Here is a 24156-nt window from a genome sequence, read left to right as displayed (position 1 = left end):
GTGTAGACCACGCAGAAGAGATTCTCATGTTAGACGTCCGAATTAAAAAGTTGAGGAGCGATTTGATTGCTTTGCAGGAGACCTTAAACAAAAGTTTAGAGTCCGAGATCGCTACGCTCCAAACGCAATGTCTCGACCCCATTCTGAAAATCGATTCCGAACTGAAAACGCTCATAAAAAATTATGTCGACGTACCTTCTTACGACAACGTTCAAAATATACAGTTGAGCGTGGATAAGCTTCAAAATGATTTGCTCAAATTGCAGCAATTTCAATCGAAAAATGAAGATTTGGAAAAATTGAAACTCGAAATCGAAGAACGAACTTCGGCAATCGAAAAGAATTTCTCTGAACTTCAAACCGTCGTGAAAGATATTGATGTAGAACGCTTGCATGTTGTTGTTTCCAAATTACAAGAAGAATTCGCCAGCACGTTGGAAGAAATTAAATCCAAGTTACAGACTTTGGAAGATACCATGACGAACCTACCATCGTCAGACGAACTGCAGATCATCGGCAAAAGCGTCGCGAACATAAAAATTCAATTGGAGGCTTATCAAGATTTCGAACACATTCAAACCACCATCGCTACGCTTCAGGCGTCTCTGGAGTTGATCAACGAAGAAATTAAAAATATTCACGCTGAAGCCAGTGCGTTGACGAGCATACAAGACACGTTGAGCACGGTTCAGCAGAAGATCGAATATTTAGAAAATTTGAACGTCGAATCGAACCTTGCTCATTTTCATCACGTACTGGACAACATACAGGGTGACTTGGAATCGTTACGGACGAGCGTACCTTCGAGCGAAGATTTGGAAAAATTGAAAACAGCGGTGACGGCACTATCCGATTCGAGCGACATCAAAAGTTCGTTGAGCGATCTCGAGAGTAGGGTGGCCAATCTCCCCACCTCAAAAGAATTACATGCTTTGAAAAGGAGCATATCACGTATGCTGAAACGACTAGAAACGGAAACGGCGAACGTGGAACAGATTCGAGACGAACTTGCTTCGTTGGTGTCGACGTTGCCCACTTCGCAGAGCGTCGCCGACCTTCACACGCAGTTTATCGAGATGCGAAGCATCGTGAACGATCTCACCGAAAAGAGTTCGAAATTGAATCAAGTCGAGAACCTTCAGAGTATCGTCGTCAACATTAGAGATCAAGTTGGAGTGCTGGAATCCACGCAGGAATCGACGCTGGCCTCTTTCGGTGCCAAGTTGCAAGAACTCAACGAAAACTTCAAGCAGTTGAACGTGGAAGTGAAAATCAAACCGTCATTTTCTACAGTAACGGATACCATCGTCGAACATTTGTTGCCCGTACAAAATACACTGGGACAGCTTCACAGCAACCTCGTTAGCGTCGATACTAAATTCGCTAAACTGCATTCTCTGCAAGCCATCGAAATCAACAGCGTACCCAATCAACAGAGAATCTCCACGTTCGTCGAAGGTAACAAACTGTACATGTTACATCCTTATCATCCGTACTACAAGTTTCTCCTCGATGGCACGATTCAGATAAATGAATTTTCGTACTGGTCTCACGGCAGAAAAGCTAGCGTTCCCACCATGACCTTGATATCGAATCGTGGTGTCCAGAAAGCAGGAAACATTCCTCTGGCACGTTGGAACGAAACGCGCAACGTATATGAAATACACGAAGACGAAGATCTTACCGTTTTTGACGTGAGTGCCGGCGATAAGCTGATTGTTCAAAACACGAGCGAAGTGCCACCCTCTTTGAATCCCATCACGCTGGTGCTTCTCTTCAAACGTAATCTTTAAAAATGTCTAGGCAAGCCATTGTCGAAGAATTGCATAAACCTGCACGTCGCAACTACAAGCGTTTAGCTGTGGTAACCAAGGGCATCGATGACCTTTGGCAAAGTGACCTCGTGGAGATGAGTAGCGGCAATCTAAAAAATGTGCATAAATTGAACAAGGGCAACAAGTACCTCCTCACCGTCATAGACACGTTTTCGAAATTCGCATGGGCTCTACCTTTGAAAGCCAAAACGGGGACGTGCGTCACGGAAGCATTCAAGACAATTTTTCGCGAAAGCGGCAGACGACCACGGTTTTTGCAAACGGACAAGGGGAAGGAATTTTACAATGCCGTATTCCAAAAGTTTATTCAAAAACATGACATTCGACATTATTCGACTTTCAGTCACATCAAAGCCAGCATTGTGGAAAGATTTAATCGAACCTTGAAAACACACATGTGGAAACGATTCACGCTTCGGGGAAATTACAAATGGGTCGACATTCTGCCGGAACTCGTCGACACCTATAATAATACGGTACACAGAACGATAGGCATGAAGCCAGCTGACGTTACCAAGTCCGACGAGCAGCGATTAATTTCCAGCGTTTACTGTCCAAAGTACACACCCACGACAAAAAAACCTAAATACAAAATTGGAGACGAGGTGAGGGTCAGTAAATTGAAGCAAACGTTCGACAGGGGTTTCACACGAAACTGGAGCACGGAACTTTTTACCGTGGTTCGAGTTCTACCCGGAAACCGTCACACGTATATAATAAAGGACAGTGGCGGTGAAATTTTATTGGGGCGCTTCTACGAGGAGGAACTCTCTAAAACGAAATACCCCGACACGTACCTTATCGAAAAAGTTTTGCGTAAGAGAGGCGACAAACTTTTGGTGAAATGGCTGGGACTTTCGGACACGAGTTGGATCGATTCAAACGAAGTGATTCTATGAGTGCGTGGAATGTCGTGAAACGTCTACCTGATTCGGAAAATCGAAAAAAAAGGAACGGCGAGTTGCTTCCCGACAGCATCCGCTGTCTGATCGTAGGTCCTTCAGGGTGTGGGAAAACGACACTGCTCGTGGACAATTTTCTCCTCGCACCGAATTGGTTAGATTGGAAGAACAGGCACCTCTACGTATTTTCGAAAAGTCTCGAACAAGCGAAATACCAGCAACTGATAAAACTGTACGATGGTCTGGACATTGCAACGTTCGCTTCGGAAATAAAACCACTCGACGATTGTCGTAAAAATTCAGTTGTTGTGTTCGACGATGTCATCCTGGAAAATCAAAATGAAATTCGAAATTTTTTCACGCAAGGTCGTCACAAAGGAATAGATTGCTTCTTCCTAGCTCAAACGTTTTCCAAAATTCCAAAACAGTTAGTACGCGACAACGCTAATTTCATATGTTTGTTTCGTCAAGATCACACCAACCTCAAGCACGCGTACGATGACTACGTAGGCGGAGACATGAACTACAATCAATTTTCGGAACGCTGCTGCTCCCACTGTTGGAACAGTGACGATTTCGGATTCGCAACGATCGACATGACGAGGAAACCCAACGACGGAAAATACAGAAACAAAATCAACGACTTTCTAAACGTTGCAACGTTGTGAGAAACGACGTGTATAAATAACATTATGACGAAACGAAAAATCGAAGACGAAAATCTCAAGCTCCGCGATTACCTCGCGAAACGCTTCAAAGGTTGGAAATCCGAGAATCGCGGATTCTACGAAGAGAAGAAACGTCAAGATCAACCTGTGATCGACGCCATCAGCGATCTAGGTAAAGAAATTAAAGGCGTCACGGAACAAAATAAAAATTTGATCAACGAACTCGTACCACTTGCAGCTAAAAGTTACGCCGTACCCACGCCTATTTCGAGCATTCCTTCGACGCCGTTCGAACTGAAGGACGTACCGGCACGACGTCGAGCCATAGGTAGCACGCCGTCGTCTTTGGATAAGATCGAGTTGGGACCTTTGGCACGAGACTACCTGAGCACGGGAAAATTCGACAAAGATGAAGTGTTCGGATTGTATCCGAGCATGGAGAGCAACGAAGGCGGCGGTGTGGTTTGGAAGATTGGAAAATCGAAGGTGACCTTCGAAGGCAACGACATTAAAGTTAATTTAGGCGAGAAGGATAGTTGGAACAGGTATCCGGGTACGGTGGGACTGTGGGAACTCGTTGCCAAAAAGCAGCCGAAAGATTACACCGACGAAGATTACCAAAGTTACAAGGAAATTTTGATCATGACGGATGCCTTGTACCAGAACAACGACGCCTCGCAGAATAGGGTGAAATCCAGCAGCGGCGAGAAGTACAGAAATCTCATCAAACCGATTTGGAACCAGGTCAAAACAGGCAGCGGCGTCAAACTCTACAACACGTTACCCAAAGAATTCGTTTGGGTGGACGACGTGCGCAAGCTCATAGACAGGTTGTTGGTTATTGCAGGAGAGGAGAATGCAGGCAATCGTAATTTCTACAACGAGAAGGTTGGCATCGTGGACATGATCAGCACCAAACTTTCCAACTTCATCGTGAACGACGACAAGGGCATAGGTTACCTCATCAAAATCATCAACACGCTGCCTCCGAGATTCTGGAACGTGGCCGAAGGAAAGGGACTCGTGAACGACATCATCAACAAGTTACCTTTCGAGATGCATTTACCCGGCTACCAGTACTGCGGACCGGGTACCAAACTCGAGAAAAGATTGAATAGAGGAGACAAGGGCGTGAATCCGTTGGACGCAGCATGCAAAGATCACGACATCGCCTACAACACCACTCGCACCGATCTGGATGCGCGTCACGAAGCAGACAGAAAGTTAGAGCACGCAGCTTTCGAAAGATTCGTTAGCAGAGACGCTTCGCTGGGAGAAAGAGTTGCAGCACTGGGCACCACCATCGCCATGAACACAAAACAAAAACTTGGGTGGGGTATATAAATAACATACAGTAAAAAAAAAAAAAAAAAAAAAAACATGTCTGGTATAACCGTCTTGCCACACGAACTGTTGTGTAAAATTTTTAAACACGCAGTAAACAGAGATGTTAATAAACTTTTAATCATAGCGAGATCAACGCCGGAATTTCGCATCCCTTGTGAAATGGCTGTTAAGGATTATCTTCGGGAGATCGGTGGCATGAGGTGGGGTGATCTCGACACTCTTCTTTCGGCTGCAGGGGAAAAATTAAACAATAGGTTAGATGATCTGCACGAGGCGAGGAAGGGAAGAAGACGATACACTGATGATTGGCACAAGTCTAAACAAGAGACGGAAGATATCATCACGCACATCATTGCGTTTTCCGAAGCACGAACTTTCTTCCTCTAACGCACACACATAAAAAAATCTTCGATGCAAATCGTGAAAAAAAAATATATATAAATAACACAAATTGTAAAAAAATCTTTGGTATATATAAATAACACACATCGTGAAAAAAATTAAATTTCTTTAACACACACACTGAAAATTTCTCTTCTTCGATATGACGACTGAAAAAATAAGTGACCTCCAAGCATTAAAACAAATGCTAAATTTGTCAGTCGAATATGTAAAAATTCAGGAATTGGAAGTGGACAAACCTTACACGATAACTTCCGGTTCAATTGTTTCTACCCAGTATGGTCCCAAGGCGCGTCTGTTGCTCAACGCACAATACAGTCTATTTTTACCAGATCGATACGCTAACATGTTATCTGACGAGAAGCTAGCTATTTTAATCGAGAACAAAACTCAAATCGTGTACAAGGGTACAAAGGAACTTCTTGGTAAGAAAACAAAGCACGTAATAGAATTTGTGTAACGGTTCTGCGCGGAGTATATCCTTGAAAAAAAATTACACGGAACAAAAAAATCTCAGAACATTTATATATAAATAACATACCGAAAAAAAATTACACAAAACAAAAAAAATCTCAAAACATATATATAAATAACATACCGTGAAAATAACATATAGAGCATCAACATGAAGCCTAAGGGTGTCGTGTACCAGATACCATACTCCAATCTGAAAAATCTAGGTGCCCTCGATGGGTTACTCACCAAGAAACAACGCGAGAAGAAACGTTCTTGCTTGACGAAAGGACACGGAATGAAATTACTTCTCAGCACACCTCAATTGAAACGCTTGCAGCGTTCGCGGAAACAGCAAAAGATCGGAGGTTTCATATTCAGCATCCCAGCTATCCTGGCAGCATTGGGGGCTGTTGGAAGTTTGGCCGGCGGTAGCGCCGCCATTGCGAAAACCGTCATCGACTCGAAGAAGAACAAAGCGGAATTGGAAGAACAGAAACGTCACAACCTGGCTATGGAGAAGAAGGGGAAAGGTATAACCAAAAAGCAAAAAAGCAACCTCGATGCTTTGAAGAAATATAAAAAAAAAAAGAAGAAGCCCTGTCCAACTTCGATATTGAATCTCTGATCGAACTGTTGGGAATAAAAAACTTCAGGGGTGTTTTCATGTCCGATTCTCTACCCTCTACTGTGAAGAAAAAAGAGTATGGCGTGGTCAACCTGGACAGTTACAAAAATCCTGGTACACATTGGATATGCTACCTCAAAATTAACGATAACAATGCATTTGTTTTCGATTCGTTCGGTGGCACACCACCTGCCAGGTTGGTGAAGTATCTCAGTGTTGCCAACCTCTACTACAATGACAAACGCATCCAGGGTTTCACCGATGTTAACTGCGGCCACCTATGCCTTTCTGTTCTCGCATACATGTCTAAAATAAATAACCCGTCGGTGGAACATTTTCAGAAAGCATTGTGGAACCTTAAACACGATGGGCGTGTTCCATCTCACGAGCGAATCTTCGATCTTGAAACTCACGCTGCACGACGACATCGTCTATCCTAAATCCGTAGCTCTGCGTGCATTCTACAGCATGTACCTCATACCTAACGTCACGCAGCACAACAACAAAATTAGTGTCGGAAGCGAACACATCGTCGTCACGCCAGGCCAATACAATCTTTCCACTTTGCAAGCTCAGTTACCCAAAGGCACGTACTTTTCTCAAAATTCGGTCACGCACAGAGTGGAAATCCTATCGGCGACGGAGACCATAAACCTGGGCACCATGGGAGAACTTTTAGGTTTCGAGAACGACACCAAACTCGAAGCTGGCATCAAACATACGGCAACTAATATTCCTAAATTTCTGGCCATAGAGACTCTGAACGTTCACTGTAACGTGGCAGAAGGCATGATCACGAAATCCTCAGACGGGGGGTTGCTGGGAAGTCACAAGCAGACGGGAATCATCGCCACGTTCAAACCCAGCTCCGAATTCATGGAACCGATCATCTACACACCCTCTTCGCCGATCTATTTTCCAGTATGTCGCAACCGCATAGACGACATAGAGTTGGTGGTGACGAACGAGAAAGAAGACGTGGTGGATTTCGCAGGTGCCACTACGACGGCCATCGTGGAGATCAACGTATAATAAATAACATGCATAGTAAAAATGGAACAAATCGAAAGTTACGAATTGCAATCTTTCCCTCCCAACCGTCGCACGTTCGCCAATCTCAACGAAGCGAACAGGGAGATCGAATACGACGTGGACGTAGGCGACGGCTTCGTTCATCCTCACAGAGCGGACCTCTACCTTCAATTCGACGTGGTGAAGAAGGAAAGCGGAGACGCGTTTCCGCCCAATGCAAATTTGATACTTGTGGACAACTTCGTGCCTCACCTGTTCTCGCAGGTGGAGGTGAGGAAACACAACACCGTCATAGACAGAATAGATTATCCAGGCATCACGTCGACGGCAGTGGGAACATTGAAATTATCCAAAACGGACGCAGCATACTACCAGGCGGGGGGATTCGAAGCGGGGACCAAAATATCGACTAAAAGTCACACGGTGCTTTTTCCCATGCGTCTGCTGCCGGGATTCTTCTCCGACTACAAAGAAATCATGTGGAAGGGAGGATTGCGCGTCACGTTTCGAAGAGCGGCCAACGACAACGACGCACTGATGCGATACACCAACTTGAACGCCGACGGCACGCCGATAGCCAACACATTACCTGAAGCGGCCAAGTGCGTCATACAAAGCATGGAATTGAGAATACCGATCGTGGAATACGAAACAAACTACGCCCTCAAGTACAAAGCGGAGATCTTGAAGAGTCCGCAGGTACCGATTCACTTTCACGGTTACCAGTGCGTGCAGAAGATGGCGTCGGGAAGTCACATGGAATTCGACGTGACGACGCAGTTCAACAACATACAGTTCGACATGCCAGATTTCGTCGTGGTGCTCTTTCAGACCGGGCGCGATAACAACCAGGAAAAAAATTCCAGCATGTTCGACGACTGCAAGATCAAGAATGTTTATCTGAAGAATGGACGCAACGAAGTCTTCCCGCGCGAGAATTACAACCTCGACATGACCAAAGACGATTACCTCAAACTTTACGAAGCTTACACCTCTTTCAAACGCGTGACCGAGGGAAGCATGGACATGTACTACACGCCCAGCGAATTCAAAACCCGCAGACCCATGTTCGTCATCAACACATCTAAGAGAAAGCAGGTGGTGGTCAACGATCGAACCAACATCAAGATCGTCTGCGAGTTCAACAGTCCGTTGCCCGAGGACACCGTATGCAGTGTGATCCTGGTCGCCGAGAAGTCCTTCGTCCACGACGTGAAGAACGAGAGGGTCACAGAGCAGTTTTAACAAGTTTTTAACGTTTTTTTCTTGCACAATAAGAATTTTTTGTACTAGCACAATCAGTTTCAATGGCACAATACGAAAATTTCACTAGTTCAAGATCAATTACAATATCAATTTCATCAGTTTTTTTTTGCACTATAGCACGAGACAATCAGAAAATTTGCACAAAAATTTTGTTGTTGTTGTTTTTACATGAGAAAATTAACAATAAAATTTTTTTATCGTTTCAGATGCTGTCGTACATCAAAAACACATACACACACACTAGAAAAAAGCATGCAACTTTATTTGTAACACACACACATACATTCTCCATCTTCATCAAAAAATATTATAATAAACATAATTATTTTTATCTATATCTCACAATAAAACTCTATATCCAAAAATATTACAACATCAAAATAACACTAGAGTCGTTAGTACACGTTGCATGCATTACGGAGGTCCTCTGTAGGGTTTCATGGAAGTTTGGGGGGGAAAAAAAAAAAAACACGTGAAACTCTACAGAGGTGCGGTAATCTAGAGCCGCAGCCGTTAGAACCTTTTTTGGTTGGGCACCACGCACCCTGGCGGGGTTAGGGGCCAGGCATCCTAAAAACAACAATTATTTATTTGTTTGTTTGCATCACAATACAGGTGCGCGCGCGCGTATGTGCAGCACATCGTTCCCGCGATAAGGTTTTTACAAAAATCCCGATATACATTAGCGCCCCGGGACTTGGAAATAAGGCATATTCGCTCACCACTGTTGCCAGCTTAGTCTCCCTCTTTATCTTACGGCAACATTGACGTCTCTAGTTTTTTTTTTAATTGCAGGTGGGTTGCCAACACACTCTAGTTAATAATGCTACATATTATACACGCACACACGCACACACATACTGTGTTGCCATCTCTCTTTTACGGCAGTATATATTTGTTGCCGGCTCTATTGCACAGTGTGTGTATGTTACGCCAGTGTATAAATTGGCTAAACCCTTATCAAGTAAGAAAAACTATAGGTAGGTGTTGGCAGCATTGTCGGTTGTTTAACTCTTCCCTCTCTCTCTTTTTTTTTTGTAAAAAAAAACCATGGTAGAAATACCAGTAGGTTGGCAACCTTGATTTATGCAATTAATTAAAGCAAGCCTCAAGCCTCAAGCAAGATTGCCAGCTCCTTGCTTTAGGTTAGGTTAGACCAAAATAAAAACCTTGGTAACTTTTCGAGTAAAATATTGGCAACACTGCAAGACAAGCCTCAAGCGTTGCCAGCTCCTTGCTTGAGGTTAGGTTAGACCAAAATAAAAACCTTGGTCATTTTTTTCGAGTAAGAGGTTGGCAACACTGCGAGCCCCACCGAGCCCCAGCTGGCAACACTGCGAGAAAAGCCTCAAGCAAGATTGCCAGCTCCTCGCGTTAGGTTAGATTAGCCCAAGAAATAAAAAACCTTGGTAACTTTTCGAGTAAGAGGTTGGCACCGAGCCCCACCGAGCTCCAGCTGGCAACACTGCGAGAAAAGCCTCAAGCAAGATTGCCAGCTCCTTGTTTGAGGTTAGGTTAGACCGAAAAAGAAAAACCTTGGTTATTTTTTCAAGTAAGAGGTTGGCAACACTGTGTACCTCACTATACCTCATTTTCGGTTGTGTACCTCATTTTCGGTTGTGGTACCGGCCTTACTGCACTACTTCGGAGCGCCCGAACCGCCCTGCTTTGTGGTCGAAACACGGCCCTCCTTAAACTGTTTGAACCATCAAAATGCGGTTGATTGTGGAAGGACATCTTCGTCTTATGCCTACTGCAACATTTCATATGCTTCCGCGGCGGAAGCAGACGGACGCAAAATTTCAAAGCCGCGTACTGCTCCTGACGAACAGACTCCATTTTCCGTATACAACTTCTGACCATTCGTGTTTTGTTTGCGCAGTGTTGCCAGACGCATGCGCATACGCGCTTGCAATTTTATCTGTCGATTCCACGAGACACGTTCTTCTCGCGCAAATTTGTATCACCGCTGCATGTTCAGTGTGATATATAAAAAAATCATTCTCTCTGTTTTGACTAGCCCTCGTATATTGGATATATGTAACAATTCTAAACAGTGATGATCGAACATGTATATCAGGTCTGTAATGTTTGTTGTTAAAAGAATACACATAAATAACTTCCTGCTGTAAAACACTCTAGATATAGTTCTTAGCACTCAAGTAGCGATTCAAGGCCTCCCCGATGGCGCAGTGGTAGCGTTGTCTCCTTGTAATCAAGGGGTCCCGGGTTCGATTCCTGGTGGAGGCACATAGTGGTTCGGATCCCACTTTAAACTGTAGGTCCAGTCCCGATTAGCCTTACTGTGCATAAAGTGGACTTAAGACACCAAATCGATCAATCAATCAAGTAGCGATTCAACTCGCCATTCAAGTCACCATTCAAGTCTTAGCAGGACCTTGTCTCGTACAAAATGTCGAGCGCATCTCAAGACAGGAAGGAAGCGAATCTTTGACCAAAGATGAAGCCTCTTGTCCTTAGTCCTTTCAGGAAGGTTTGAAAATTGTTTTGAGGGAGTGGAAGCGACTTGAACATCGGTTTTCCTTCCCCGGGGAGCTTGAAGTTCCCGAGGGAATGGTCGCACGGATTCTCCTCCAATTCCTTTTTATACATTTCAAGGCATGGGAAAAGAGTTGATGGACATTTTTTTCCGCTCCTCGAGTATCGATCCGGTAACAAGGCAGATATGTATTAAGGTTCTTTCGGCGAGCCTGAAGGGCTTTTGGTCTCCACAGCAACGTGTTCTCTCCTTCCCTTTCTTTGTTGTTGCTCACATGCAAGTTGACCGACACCGACATGTCACAACGTGCCGCAGCAAGCCTCTTAAAAAAATGTTTTGCTTAATGTTCTCCAAGTTTTGTATGTGTATTTTTGTTATTTAGCGTAGCTTTTCTGCCACTTTTGACTAATCGCGTCGATGAGGATACGGACGATTTTTCGAATTAAAATCATTTCAGGGAAGCTCACTCCCTGTCCCATCATATATTTTCTGTAATAATACAAATATATAGAGACTTATATAAAAGTGAAAGTCTTAATATACAGTATGGCCGAAAATAAATTATGTCGAGATGCAGAGCAGGTAATGTTTTATTTAATTTGGTAAGTATAATGTAAGTATACTGAAAAATGTTAATTGTATGGATCAACACAACAGCTACTGTACACAACATTTGAACATAAACAGAACAGCCAAGTATGGTCTGTCCAATACAAAGCCTTTTTCTTAGCGATCCTGCAACTTGGCAAACAGTACCGCGATTTGATTAAGGCGTTGGACAGCATTTTGCATGTGGGGTGAACTTCCCAGCAGAAGTTCCAGAAATCTCCTCCAACATAGCCCACCTCAACGGCAACTTCCATATGAACGGGAATAAGTCTCCTCAACAAACGCCTTCTCTCGAATACTCGAGGCCATTGAGCATCGCCCTGCACTATACCTGTTCTCTGTAAGAACCACTTCTGCACTTCCTCGCTTTCCAACACAATACTAACGATGTACAGTGTTGCCAAATTTCGGTATTCTGTATTCCCGCCCATTTATATTATTACAATTAATAATGATCCTTGATTGTGCATAACCTGTTTGCAACACCAGAAAGTAACTGTAAAGGTAAGTACAGTTACTTTTCAAGTACGTAGAAGTATGTGTAACTGAGTTACTTTTAAAATGAGTAGCTCTTTAACTTCTTAAGCAAGTAATTGTAACTGTAGCTCAGTTATTTTTAGAAACTAACATTCCCAAGATTGCTTAATTCACTAAATTGTCGACCTCCGTGGGGAATGGTTAACACAGCGAGATGCGACGCCAGCCAAGGGTTTCGGCTTCGGCATGGGAGTTCTTTGTGAGTGTCCATTCATTAGCTTCATCATCACTCATTGTTATTGCCGTGTTCAGCCAAAAGTGGCAGAAAATAACAAAAATCAATCAATCAATTCTCTGTAAATAATAAATAAATAACCTTGTCCACTCCAATATCCAGCCGATCAGTGAGAGTGTGTCCTTTTCAATAACCATTTGATCCCTGTCCCTTCAACCAATCTTGCTCATCCTTTAAACCCTGGTCGAGATTGACGACTCTCGCGCAACAAGTTAAATCTTCACACCCCCGAGGACAAGGATTACCACGTCACGGCAACTTGCCCAATCGCTTATACGACAAAATTGTAAAATGTGGCTGCTCTGTCTTCTCCGGGCGAAAATGATAACGCCGTTTACTTAGCTTGAACACAAGGTTTATCGAAACTTTTATTACCATTATAATAACAGCTTTACAATGTAAGGATCTCGTTGTTATCTCTTCTTAACGTTACCGGGCATGCACGGAACCATATCCTCAACATTACCCAACTCCAGAGAACATTATTAAAGAAGTTTGCAACACACGGAGGCCGCCAGAGGGCGGAAAGTAGGTCACACGGTTCACGTCTAGAGGGCGACCGCTGCCGGCCACTGTGAGGAACAAGTCCATTACAGGGCCGCCAGAAACCGTGGGGTCAAAGCCATAACCTATCCGGAGGCAAGACACCAGTCAGCGGGACCAGTGCCCAGACGACCGTTCCAGTGTTTGGGTAGATTCAGGGACCAGAGATAAGTACCCACCCCTTTAGGATGCTCACCCCTTCACCCCTAACCACCTCTCTTCGTAACAATCTATAAAATCATTGGAAATATACAAATACCTCCAAATCCCAGACATTTAGCCATCACCTTTCCAGACAGGAAATATCTACAAGCATCTGGGGAATGCCTTGTCATGACATTGCCGAGTTTCCTTGATCGCCATCGTTGTAAACAGGTGTAAACAATTGCAATCAAGGAAGAGACTACAGGTAACTGATTCGGCATTATTTAGTAAATTCGATCGGAATAAATGCCTGGGAGGAGAGAGGTGAATGGCCAGGCAGTCAGGCAGTGAGTTACAAGCATTGTGGAAAGAGAGGCAGAAGTATGATTTGGGGAAGGCCGTGTTGGAACGAGTCGAGAGTCAGACTCTTTTGTACAGTCACGACCATAACCATCCTTCGCAGAACTTCAGTTGCCATACAGAGACAGGTATACCGTTTTCCATTAGCCTTTCGGATCCAGTCTTTGGGGGTTTAAGACTCAAGTGTTATGTGTTGTCATTCATTTAAGTGTATAATTGTTACCTCTCGCACCTTACCATCAAGCTAACCATGAACAGCGAGTATGCCAATAGTCAGGATGAATGAGCCACACCCATAGTTCGATCCCACGTACCGAATGGTATGTTACTCCTTTAAGTTGAACGTAAGTGGGATGCTGTTAGTTTGCTAACGGGAATAAACATAGTCAATTGGAAACTGGGTAACGTACAGTCAACAGCAATAAATGTCACAACTAGATCCTGAAACACTAGCTTCCCTGCAATACGTCTGTGCGTAGCCTAATTCTATGGCGACAAATGGATTTTAATAGCAAGAAATCCAATGAAAACTTCTATCACCGCAATAGGGTTACTCAACATACAGGGGTATCAAAAGTAATAGCGCAAACTGACACTGTTGAAAGTACACGACAATAGAAGCAAAAAAGTCTCAGTAAACATGGGTCCGCAAACTAGCCGTTTCCGAGATAATTGCAAATGTGTGGTTACAAGCCACCACTGACTTCATTGTTTGTAAACGTCGTCCTAGTTAGTAAAATGCTAATAATGTGTGCGAATGTGTGGTTAGAAGCCGTCATTGATTGCATTTTGTAAATACCGAGTGCTTCACTTCTTGCGCGTTCCGAGGTTTGCTCTTTGTTTACAAAACAGAACATTTCCGAGAGGTGGCGTTGTAATCAAACAGGATGGATACAATCAGTACACAGTCACGTCACGTCAGTTGTGCTGTACTGCGAAGTGAAAATGGAACCTTACAATGGGACCAGATACAAAGACGACACTTTGAACACCTCCTTTACCAGGTACGAGTGTAAAGTATCTAATTGTAACATACTAACGTAGTACTGTATTACTTGTTAAAGTAAGTAGAATGTTCAATGAAAGCAATTCAATCTCCAATGACTTTCTTACTGTATTATTAGCATTTTACCAACTAGGACGACGTTTACAAACAATGTAGTCAGTGGCGACTTGTAACCACACATTTGCAATTATCTCGAAAACGGCACGTTTGCAGACCCATGTTTACTGAGACTTTTTGGCTTCTATTATCGTGTACTTTCACCTGTGTCAGTTTGCGCTGTTACTTATGATACACCCTAAATAGTATAACGCCTTGCAGGTAAGCGAGTATTACTGGACCTAAGTGTCCAGGTGACTGTACTTATGTTTCGCCGTCCGTTGCTCAACGGGACTTACCCTCCGGGATAGAGGGTGAAGTCCGGTCACACTAAGGTGAACGCCCTCGTTTGAGTCTTCAGGGACAGAAACCTTAGACCATAACGTAACGCTGCTTCATGTCGCACCTCTCTTAATTCCTTAACGACCACCTGTTGATTCCTTGGATAGTGCGAAAACATTGAACCAGTTCGGTTGCTAACATCTGGAACTTTCTAGTAGAGTGCAACACACATATCGTTGACGTTGCGTAGATACCAATTTTCGTTTCGTCTCCCTCTCTCTTAGCATCACGTGTTCTACCATGCTCGACAACCTTCGCTATTGTTGCCATATTGTCATTCCATTCCTGGACACACTCGCGCAAACATCATTGAAAACAATTGAATAGCGCTCCAGCTCGCAGTTCACACCGTTCGGCAGGGACGGTAATGTGGCAATATAGCACGGCGTAGTGGTTGCTTCTTTTATGCAGTGCATGTTCATTGGCTAGCTAGTAACTAGTGTTGCCAACTGTAATAATGAAGCACTATTTCTGTCACGGAAGGGGAAAGGCAGGTAAAGTGACGGTGAGTTTTGTTGAATTGGAAGCACCATATTTTTATTTTATACTAAGTATTTTACCGGTTTGACGTAGTGTGCGAGTGCTTCTGAACTGTAGACAATTTACCGAACCCATAGCTGTGTTCAATGTTATCTACTGGTTATAATCAGGGCTAGGATTTATAGATAAATACATACTTTTAGTTTGACGAAATATCGCTGAAATTTTGTGATACCTTTGCGAATAGTAATGTTTGTAGTGATTTAAGGTACATTTTATTGTCAATATTTTTCCATATTTCTAACTTTAATAAATACTTACTTTTACATATTTAAGGAAAATATACTTAATTTTACATATTTCAACAGGTTTAATTCACAAATTATTCATTTTTCATAATATTGGAATTGTTCAAAATAAATAAATTATGTGGCTCCAACAGCATTTCAACTCTTGGCTCCGGCACGTGTTCTTGTAGAAATGGCATAGAGGAGGCTGTCATTTTTGCTGCTTAATGCGATGCATATTGTTTTCTGTGTTAAAATTGCCATGCTTTGATGGGTGACCAAGTTCATAGCAGGGCCGGCGGAAGGGGAGGGCGAACCGTGCCACCCCCCCCCCCCCCAGAGCGGCAAATTTTCAGGGCGGCAAAATTTGAAGAGAAGAAAAAAATAAGCCTATTGAAAACTGTGGTCGAGCGAGATATTCTTTTGCGCTTAATAGTATTGAAATAGCATAAGAAGTCTCATTATTTATTTTATATTTTGATGTTTTACTTAGGAATATATTGATTTTCAATTTCCCGTTCCTGCGTAATGACGGGGGGGGGGGGTTCGAAATGGAGCGGCATCTGCCGCCACCGCCCAGGGAGGCAAAATGACTAGCGCCGGCCCTGGTTCATAGCAAAAGAAAAAGCCGCGCAGCTTATCGTCTAGTGGCAGTATATGTTGTTATTGTTTTGGAAGCCGGTATCGTTTGTAAATGTACAACAAAGGCAACCGACTGTCGCCGATCACAGAGAGGAAATAATAATACTGCTTGAGGCGGAGTGTTGTGGTCCAATTGTCGCGGTTTAACACGTTGGCATGTTATTATCTTCCGTTGCTGTTCCGTACCAGTGTATACGGGTTTTGGGAGTGAACAGTTAGAACGCCACCAGTGCAATAATCCAATGGAAAATAATATTTTTTTTAATTTTGTTTGAAGTCACTCAAATAAGGAATCGTATGAAGATGTCTTCTTTGCAGCATTTTTGGTACTTTTACGTATGTGTTAGTTCATATTTTACGAATTTTTAGTCCATGTGTATGTAGCTACATACAAAGCCACTTGTTAGTACATATTAATCCTAGTCCTGGTATAATGCATGACGTTTAAAACTCAACGTTAGATAGACCTGAAATTTCTAATTTTCTTGTTGTACGTAACAGCTGTGCATCGGCGACCTGCAGCGATTTTTCTATTTGCTCCATTAGCAACACTGCTTCTTGAGTTGTGTCGCGCATCGCACGGCAGTAATATCTGTGCTGGACTCTAGAATCCATCGAGTTTGGGAAGCTTCTCTTATCCGGAAATAGGCTCAGGTTTACACACACTAGATTCATAGACAAGTTGTCGGTGCGACAAGGCTTTTCACCAAGCAGACTTGTTGGTTCTGGCTCAGAGTTTTGTCCGAACTACAGTGATTATTGAACATTGTCCCTTCAGCCTACTTCCTTGTATACTGCGATCAGTGGGGGGGGGGCAACTCGGGCACTCGCCTGAGGCCCTATGTTTCAAGATGCCCCATGCGAGATAAAAATGATTGTTTTTTGCAGTTTGTTACGAATTTATAGAACTCGTGTCAAAAGTGTCAATTTAAAATCATTTTTTTGGAAGCAAGGTTGGCAAAAACAATATTTTATATGTAAATATATATAATATCTGCCCATCTACGTAAAGGACCTCCCCGATGGCATAGTGGTAATGTCTTCACCTTTTAATCAATAAGTCTCGGGTTCGATACCCGTTGGTTCACGTAGCACAGTGGTTCGGATCCACTTTAAACTGGAGGTCCAGTCCCGATTAACCTTTCTGTGCATAAAGTGGACTTAAAACAACAATTCAAGTACATTTTGGGGGGCAGAAAGTGCCTTGCCTCTACAGTCAACGCCTATGACACTGGTCCTTCCAACTAAGCAACTAATTTAGTTTTACCTCACTTCATGGAATGTTCTGACATGCTTAAAATTATCAAAATTTACTGAAACCGTATTCTAAACAAAACACTATATGAAAATCCTGTTCAAATATTTCAATGAAAAATAGTAATAAACAATATTCGTTTAATTCTAAAGTGAAATCATGACAGAAATATATTATTTTATATGAAACAATGTAAATTCCCTTCGGAGACAAATAAACACTTTGATACGTAAAATGTGAACATATTCAATTTTATAATTAAATGAAATGAACGTCGAACCAGTGGCACATTGGAAATGAAAAGAAATACTAATTTAGAAATACTTTCTAGCCTCTCATATTTCTTGGCTTTAATATTCAACATGATCTGCTTATTTCTCTTAGGTGATAATAGGAAAATATAAATGAACGTTTATTAATTGTAATAATTTCTATAATATGACAGTGTAGGACATCTTTAGTTCATAATAATAAACTGAAATCTCTGATTTTTTTTTCATAACTTCTGATCTTGTTTACAGATCAGATGCCCCAAATCCCACCCACTTGAGGCCGGCCCTGCCTGTGATGACAATGGGCTTGTTTTGGTTTCTAACATGTGGAACCTAGTAAAATCTATCGAGTTTGGGAAGCTTCTGGGGTCATGATGATATTTATATTTCAAGGTTCTCCAAAAACTGTCATAAGCTATAACTCAGGATCCTGCAGTCCGATTTTGTTTAAAATTGCGGCAATTTAACACTTAAACTGCTTGATACACAGGATGTTTCCTGTCGCAGGCCATGTGTATCAGATTTTAACACAACTTGAAGACAGTGTGCATAGTTCTTATCGTAACGTTCCTAGAAATTAAAAACGGCTGCGAGAAGTAAACGTTACCTCAATGAGGATGTGTTCGGCGGCATTCATTCTTGGCAAATGGAATGAATAAACGCCGATGAATTCATGCAAACGAATTATAACACTTACTTATTCCTATAGTAATAACAGACCAATATAACCACAGATACGCAACTTTAGGTGCTAGGTTGGCTAGGATTTACCTGAGTTTCGTGAGGACCTTCTCGTCTTCTCCTTTCCTCCAAAACTTCGATCATTCACCTCTCTATGTCAACACCTTTACCACATCTTGCACACACACATTATACACATCTCCTTTTAAAACAAATTTGTGTACAAGTTTCTTTGGCCTCTCGGAAAAGCTGTGCAGTGTTGGATTCGGAGTTTTCTCACAGATGGCGTGAGAGTCAAGTTTTGAAAGCCAGTACCTTATACAATAATGCATTCTGTTCAACTGTTTTACTTAGTATTGTACATTTAAGTTTCTACAGGGTGTATATAATTGAGGACTAAAAATGGTAAACGTTGTAAGTGCCAAAAGCGAAAGTGTTGGGAAATCGCATCTTTCCGCACATCAGCCCGTAAGAACGTGCACACTAGTGACCTCTTTACACGCCCTTTGAACTACTTAGAGGGCTACCAGCCACTTTTCACGTTTACCACATTATAAATCATGCAACATTTCACAGTTTAACGTGGAAAACGGTGTTTGAATTATTGTAGCACTTACAGCGTTTACCAATTTTAGTCTTCAATTGTTATACACACAATCAAACTACCTCCAGCCTCCCACAAGACAATGCAAAATTCGGCCAGGCAGTTAGTGTCAACTTTATTCTTTCTGTTCTACAGGGTGACCCAAAAAAGGTAACCGAAACATAAGGTAACGAAAGTTATATTCGGTTATCCTTTGTGGCCCACCCTGTATATAATGAAAATTTTTCAATAACGTGACTACAGTAATTATGAACTTAATATTAACATCCATAACAGATAAATAAGTAAATAATGTTATTATTATTCTGTTCCTTTGCAGGTGCAGTACTTGGCATTTAGGACAATCATTAGGTAGAGAAGCCCGACACCGTTTCCTCAGACTTTGCCTCCTGAAGACGACCGAATTCTGAAGGAAACGCAGACGACCTCCAGGGTGAAGCCAAGGACCTCCAGGATTTCTTCGTGACTGCCGTCGTCCCCCAACCGCCAAGATTTCCTTCTCAAGCTTCAAGCAGTCGTTCACCTCCAATGTCAATTACCTTAGGCGGAGGTAAGTGTCTAACAAGTACTCAGCTCCGTTACTGCGCATTTTGATCTCAGTGCATGGCAGGCTTCTTCTAGTAGTCCGTTTCGAACTCATCACCATCTCAACAGCCAGTGGCGCCAACTTATATGGGCCGGTGGGGGTCGAGCCCCCACAATAATTTGCGTGTTGCATTTTATTTTAGAAATTAAGTCCGCGCTCTTAAGAGAAAAGTATGCTTCATCAGACTGCACATGGGGTCCGCCAAGACATCTGTTTCCAAATGTTTCTCTCCTCTCGAAAAACCGTTATGAAATTCCAAAATCTGAAAACTTACATCAGCTTAGAATCAGTGATGTGCCGCGTACACTATACGTTTACGTCTACATGCGTTCTCTACAAGTAATCTACGCGTAGATTACATTTGCGTGTAGTTTACATAGACTACGTAGGCAATATAAAGTACATTAAAATTAATTTTCTAGGCTTGCATGAAAGAAAAGTGACATTTTCAATTATATTGGTTCCTAACGAAATAACAAGAATGCTATTTACAACAAAATTTCTCTTCTATCATCAACTATGAAAGAAGATATATCGTATGCAAAAGAAAACAACAAGAAAAAAAGAAAAGAAAAGAATAACAGATGGCAGTCGTGAGGCAAAAGTGGTCTTTTTCCCATAAAACACTAGAATATTTCCTATGTTACGTTTTTCCTAGGTGAGAAATTGTTCCATTTTGCAAAGAACAGTATGAAAGATTCTCCTCACACGTTGCCAACTTATATGCAGTATAATTTTATTTTAATTCCACAGCGGCCTTTGCTAGTAATCACCTTTCGTCATGTTGTTTACATAGATTACGTCGTCTACGTGTACAAAATAGTCTACGTGTAGAATGTAGACTATCGTTGTTTACGTGTAGACGCACATCACTGCTTAGAATTCCTTCTAGAGCATTGGCCTTAATTTTGATGTGGTGAGCATTCGCTGTTATCTAGATATTCTCAATCATTTCGTGATTATGTAAGTCTATTAAACTATTGATGATATCTAGGAAAAAGCGAAAGCAAACCACGCCAAAATTCACGTGAATGCTCTAGAAGGAATTATAAGCTGATGTACTTTTTCAGATTTTGTAATATCGTAACGGTTTTTCGAGAGGAGAGAAACATTTTAAAACAGCTGACCTGGCAGCGCCAAAGGTCCAGCTGAGTGTTATCTCCAATATGAAAACTTTTCAGTGTCCCATATTATTTACACTATCCGTGGTCAGATTCTTATTAGGAAAGCAAGGGAGAATTAGGTATTATAACCAGGTTGAGGATCAATAGGCTCTATAATCTCTCTAAATAGGCACCGAAAAGCAAAATAAGCACTAAAATTTATAAACATCAACAGATTTAGGCACTAAATAGGCACTATAATAGGCTAAAACAACCACTATAAAATTGATGTATTCCTCTCAGAAATAAACTGAAGCAAGCGGATTTTAAAAGTAAAAGATACTGGCCTAAAAAGAAATTTAGGGCAAATCCTCAGCCTACTTACGACTCATTGCGTAAAATTTTAAATCATATATCCGACTAAAGCCCGCCGAATGTTTTGCAAAAGTTGGCGCCACTGTCAACAGCGAGCATGATTGCTATATAATCAACGCTTAGCTAGTCAAGATTTCACATTACTAGCTTCGAGACACCGTTTATAATCACTTAGTTTCATCGCCTGTTACACATAGTTTGTGATGGACCGTGGGTTCTTCAAGTGTCATCCGCTTTTCCAATCTCTGTGTTTCTTCTATATGAGCACCATATCCATTCAACGTTTCCTCCACACTATACACCTCAGTTTCCATGCTATTCATATGTTCTCCACGCTATTTGTAGCGACCAGGGAGTGGGTTTATGTGTAAATACATATCTTCGTGTGATGATCAAATCAATGTTATTTTGTATTTTCTTTGTATTGTTTTATTGAAACTTCAAGAGTGACATTATATTTATCATATTTTTACATATAACTGTACATATTTGAGTTATTTTTACATGTAATTTCCATCTTTTCAAACATTTGCCGAATTATATTCCATATTCATACTATTACTGCATTTATTACCAAATGTTTACGTTCATCTGTATTGCATCCGTTATTCTAACATTTTTGTCAACAATATACAATGTAAATTCAAGCTTTTGAGGTGAAATTCATTGTATATTTTTAATATACTCCCATTACTTCATGAGATATTGAACGCAGTTTTGGTCAACTTAGAAACAGTAGGAGATTCACATTTCAGCACTAATTTATTAACAGAAAATAAAGCACATTTTGTATTTGAATTTAGTATTGCAATTAATGTCATGTAAGCCTAATGCATTTTATTTACCTAAGTGAGTCTCTCGCTTAAAGAAAATTGCAATTTTTCACAATTGCAAATCCACATTTAATTCCATATTTTGATTAAAGTGACTAAATATAAATTTACATATATAACACTTTTTTTATACACATAGATAGATCCGTTTTCTGGTGCTAACATTCTCTTTTAGTATTCCTTATTTCAATTAAGATGACCTTCCTATATCTTCTACGTCATATCCTCTGTTCAAACCAAGTTTTGGTATACTCAATTTATGAACCATAAAAGTAACTGTGTTTTTTTACTAGCAACGTCAGTGTTGCCAAGAGCATAAGTAGTATGCAACGTTATTGAACACTGTATATTGTACGTGAAGTCAATATACAAATTTAATTTGGAAGATAGTTTATGGATAATACACAAAAAGTTTGAAAGGAAATTACAATATTTTTTTTAAATTTGTGCTGTCGCAGAGGACAGTCACAGTACATATTTTCTCGTTTTTTAAAAACTGGTTATTGTCCAACTCCTGGTATATTTTCCCATATAGTTTTGTTGTCAAGGTTTTACAAATACAGCTTCAGATAAGACAAGATTACGAAACGAGAGAAGGTTCACAATCAGGTTCCTGTCGGCCACAGAAATATTAGAACTGATCATGAGCAAATGCAATTTGCGACACCATTATCATCATGATGGAAGTCAGTGGGTTGGAAAATTGAGTTAAGATTGCGATCACTCAGCTCGTCTGCTTCTATTGTTAAAACAAATTGGGGTTTAAGGGGAAACTATAGATGCTGGCTCACACACACTTAGAAAACACTCCATCCACATTCGGAATGAAGTGAGACAAGCTGATGCTACTGAAAATGTTTTCTGCATTGTGGCGAATACAGAACTGCAGCTTCTGTCATATTTAGCAATGTGTATAAAAGAGAGAGCATGTTCTTGTGTGCATTCGTGAGCAATAATGATGATTTCGACCAGAATACTAATCAATGAGTTTGCCAGTTTTAGTTCATTTGATAAGTGCATTTGCAGAATTCGGTTATATTGCTTCACATTTGGCACCACAATAATTACGAACCTTAAACTTATGCTGTGTTAAAGTTGTCGTGATAAAATTATTATAATCTCCTTCACTTTTATTCAGTATAATGTTAACTGAGGTAATGTGTCTTATCCAAGCAGTTTCGCTGGTCTTAACATACGCATATTTATGACCAAAAAAAACTTGGAATTTAAAGCTATGGAAATTTTTTTCTGAAGATTAAATTTCGCAATAATAAGAGATATGTGAAGGTGGTGAGGGGGATTTACCTTCTCATTGTTCCTATATCGCCTTCAGCTTGTCAATTTTGTGCTCTTGTAAGGTGAAGATTAAACATCTATATTTTTCATATTTTATTTCGGTGCCGCAGAATTCCTCCACTGGAAATTTTTTACATGCCACACTGGTAATACTAATATTTGTAATTACATTTGAATTTTTCTCTATTTGTTTCTCCTAATTGTAGGCAATATATAACTATTTTCAATTGTCGCTTGACGATTGACATGGCAACACATCTTGATGATGAGATAAACGTATGCGCTCGAAATGTTGGACGCTAATGCCAAATTAGCCTGGCTGCCCGAGAACACTTGTTCGAATATACATAAACACTTCATGGCAACCACTGAAACACAAAAGGGATTCATTTAATACTCTCAGAATGACAGAATACCTAAGAAATATTATTCTTGAAGTCTTAATTCAGCAGTACTCTGCAAGTATCTTCAGAATTTATTACAGCCAAACAACATTGTGTGTTTTGCTATTCTTTCAACAAGAACAAGTCTAGCAGAGCATACCCAAACATACACCATAGTAGGAGATTAAGTAACATTCTTGAATCCTCCTCCCTAACTCCATCTGTCATAATTGAACCATCGATCACTACATTCTTGACTTTCAACAATTCAGTGTGTCTTCAAAACATATTTATATTCTTAAAATGTTGCTGCAGCTAAGACACCACGTAAGTCTTTCAAGTTTAGGTGGGTTCTTTGTCATATTCGAACACCGCCCACCAACCACCATAATTCATCTGGGACAAGGGAACTCCACCCCCTCCCCCCGCAAGTGATATATGATATTCGTTTTTC

The 24156-nt window shown here is 41.2% G+C and overlaps 1 protein-coding gene across 1 annotated transcript in view; it reads left to right on the top strand.

Moving 5' to 3' along the window:
• Positions 1-13429: 13429 nt before the first annotated feature.
• Positions 13430-24156, top strand: part of Syn (synapsin) — a 76769-nt gene continuing 66042 nt past the window's right edge. The window contains exons 1-2 of the mRNA XM_083125737.1: positions 13430-13589; positions 19571-19676. Coding sequence (XP_082981863.1) covers positions 13430-13589; positions 19571-19676 — 266 coding nt within the window. The remainder of the gene's footprint in view (positions 13590-19570; positions 19677-24156) is intronic.

This window comes from Lepisma saccharinum, chromosome 7 (genome assembly GCF_977018435.1).
Source record: "Lepisma saccharinum chromosome 7, izLepSacc3.1, whole genome shotgun sequence".
Lineage (NCBI taxonomy): Eukaryota > Metazoa > Arthropoda > Insecta > Zygentoma > Lepismatidae > Lepisma > Lepisma saccharinum.
Note: the sequence above shows the minus strand (reverse complement) of the source record. Positions and strands in the feature narration are given on the sequence as shown.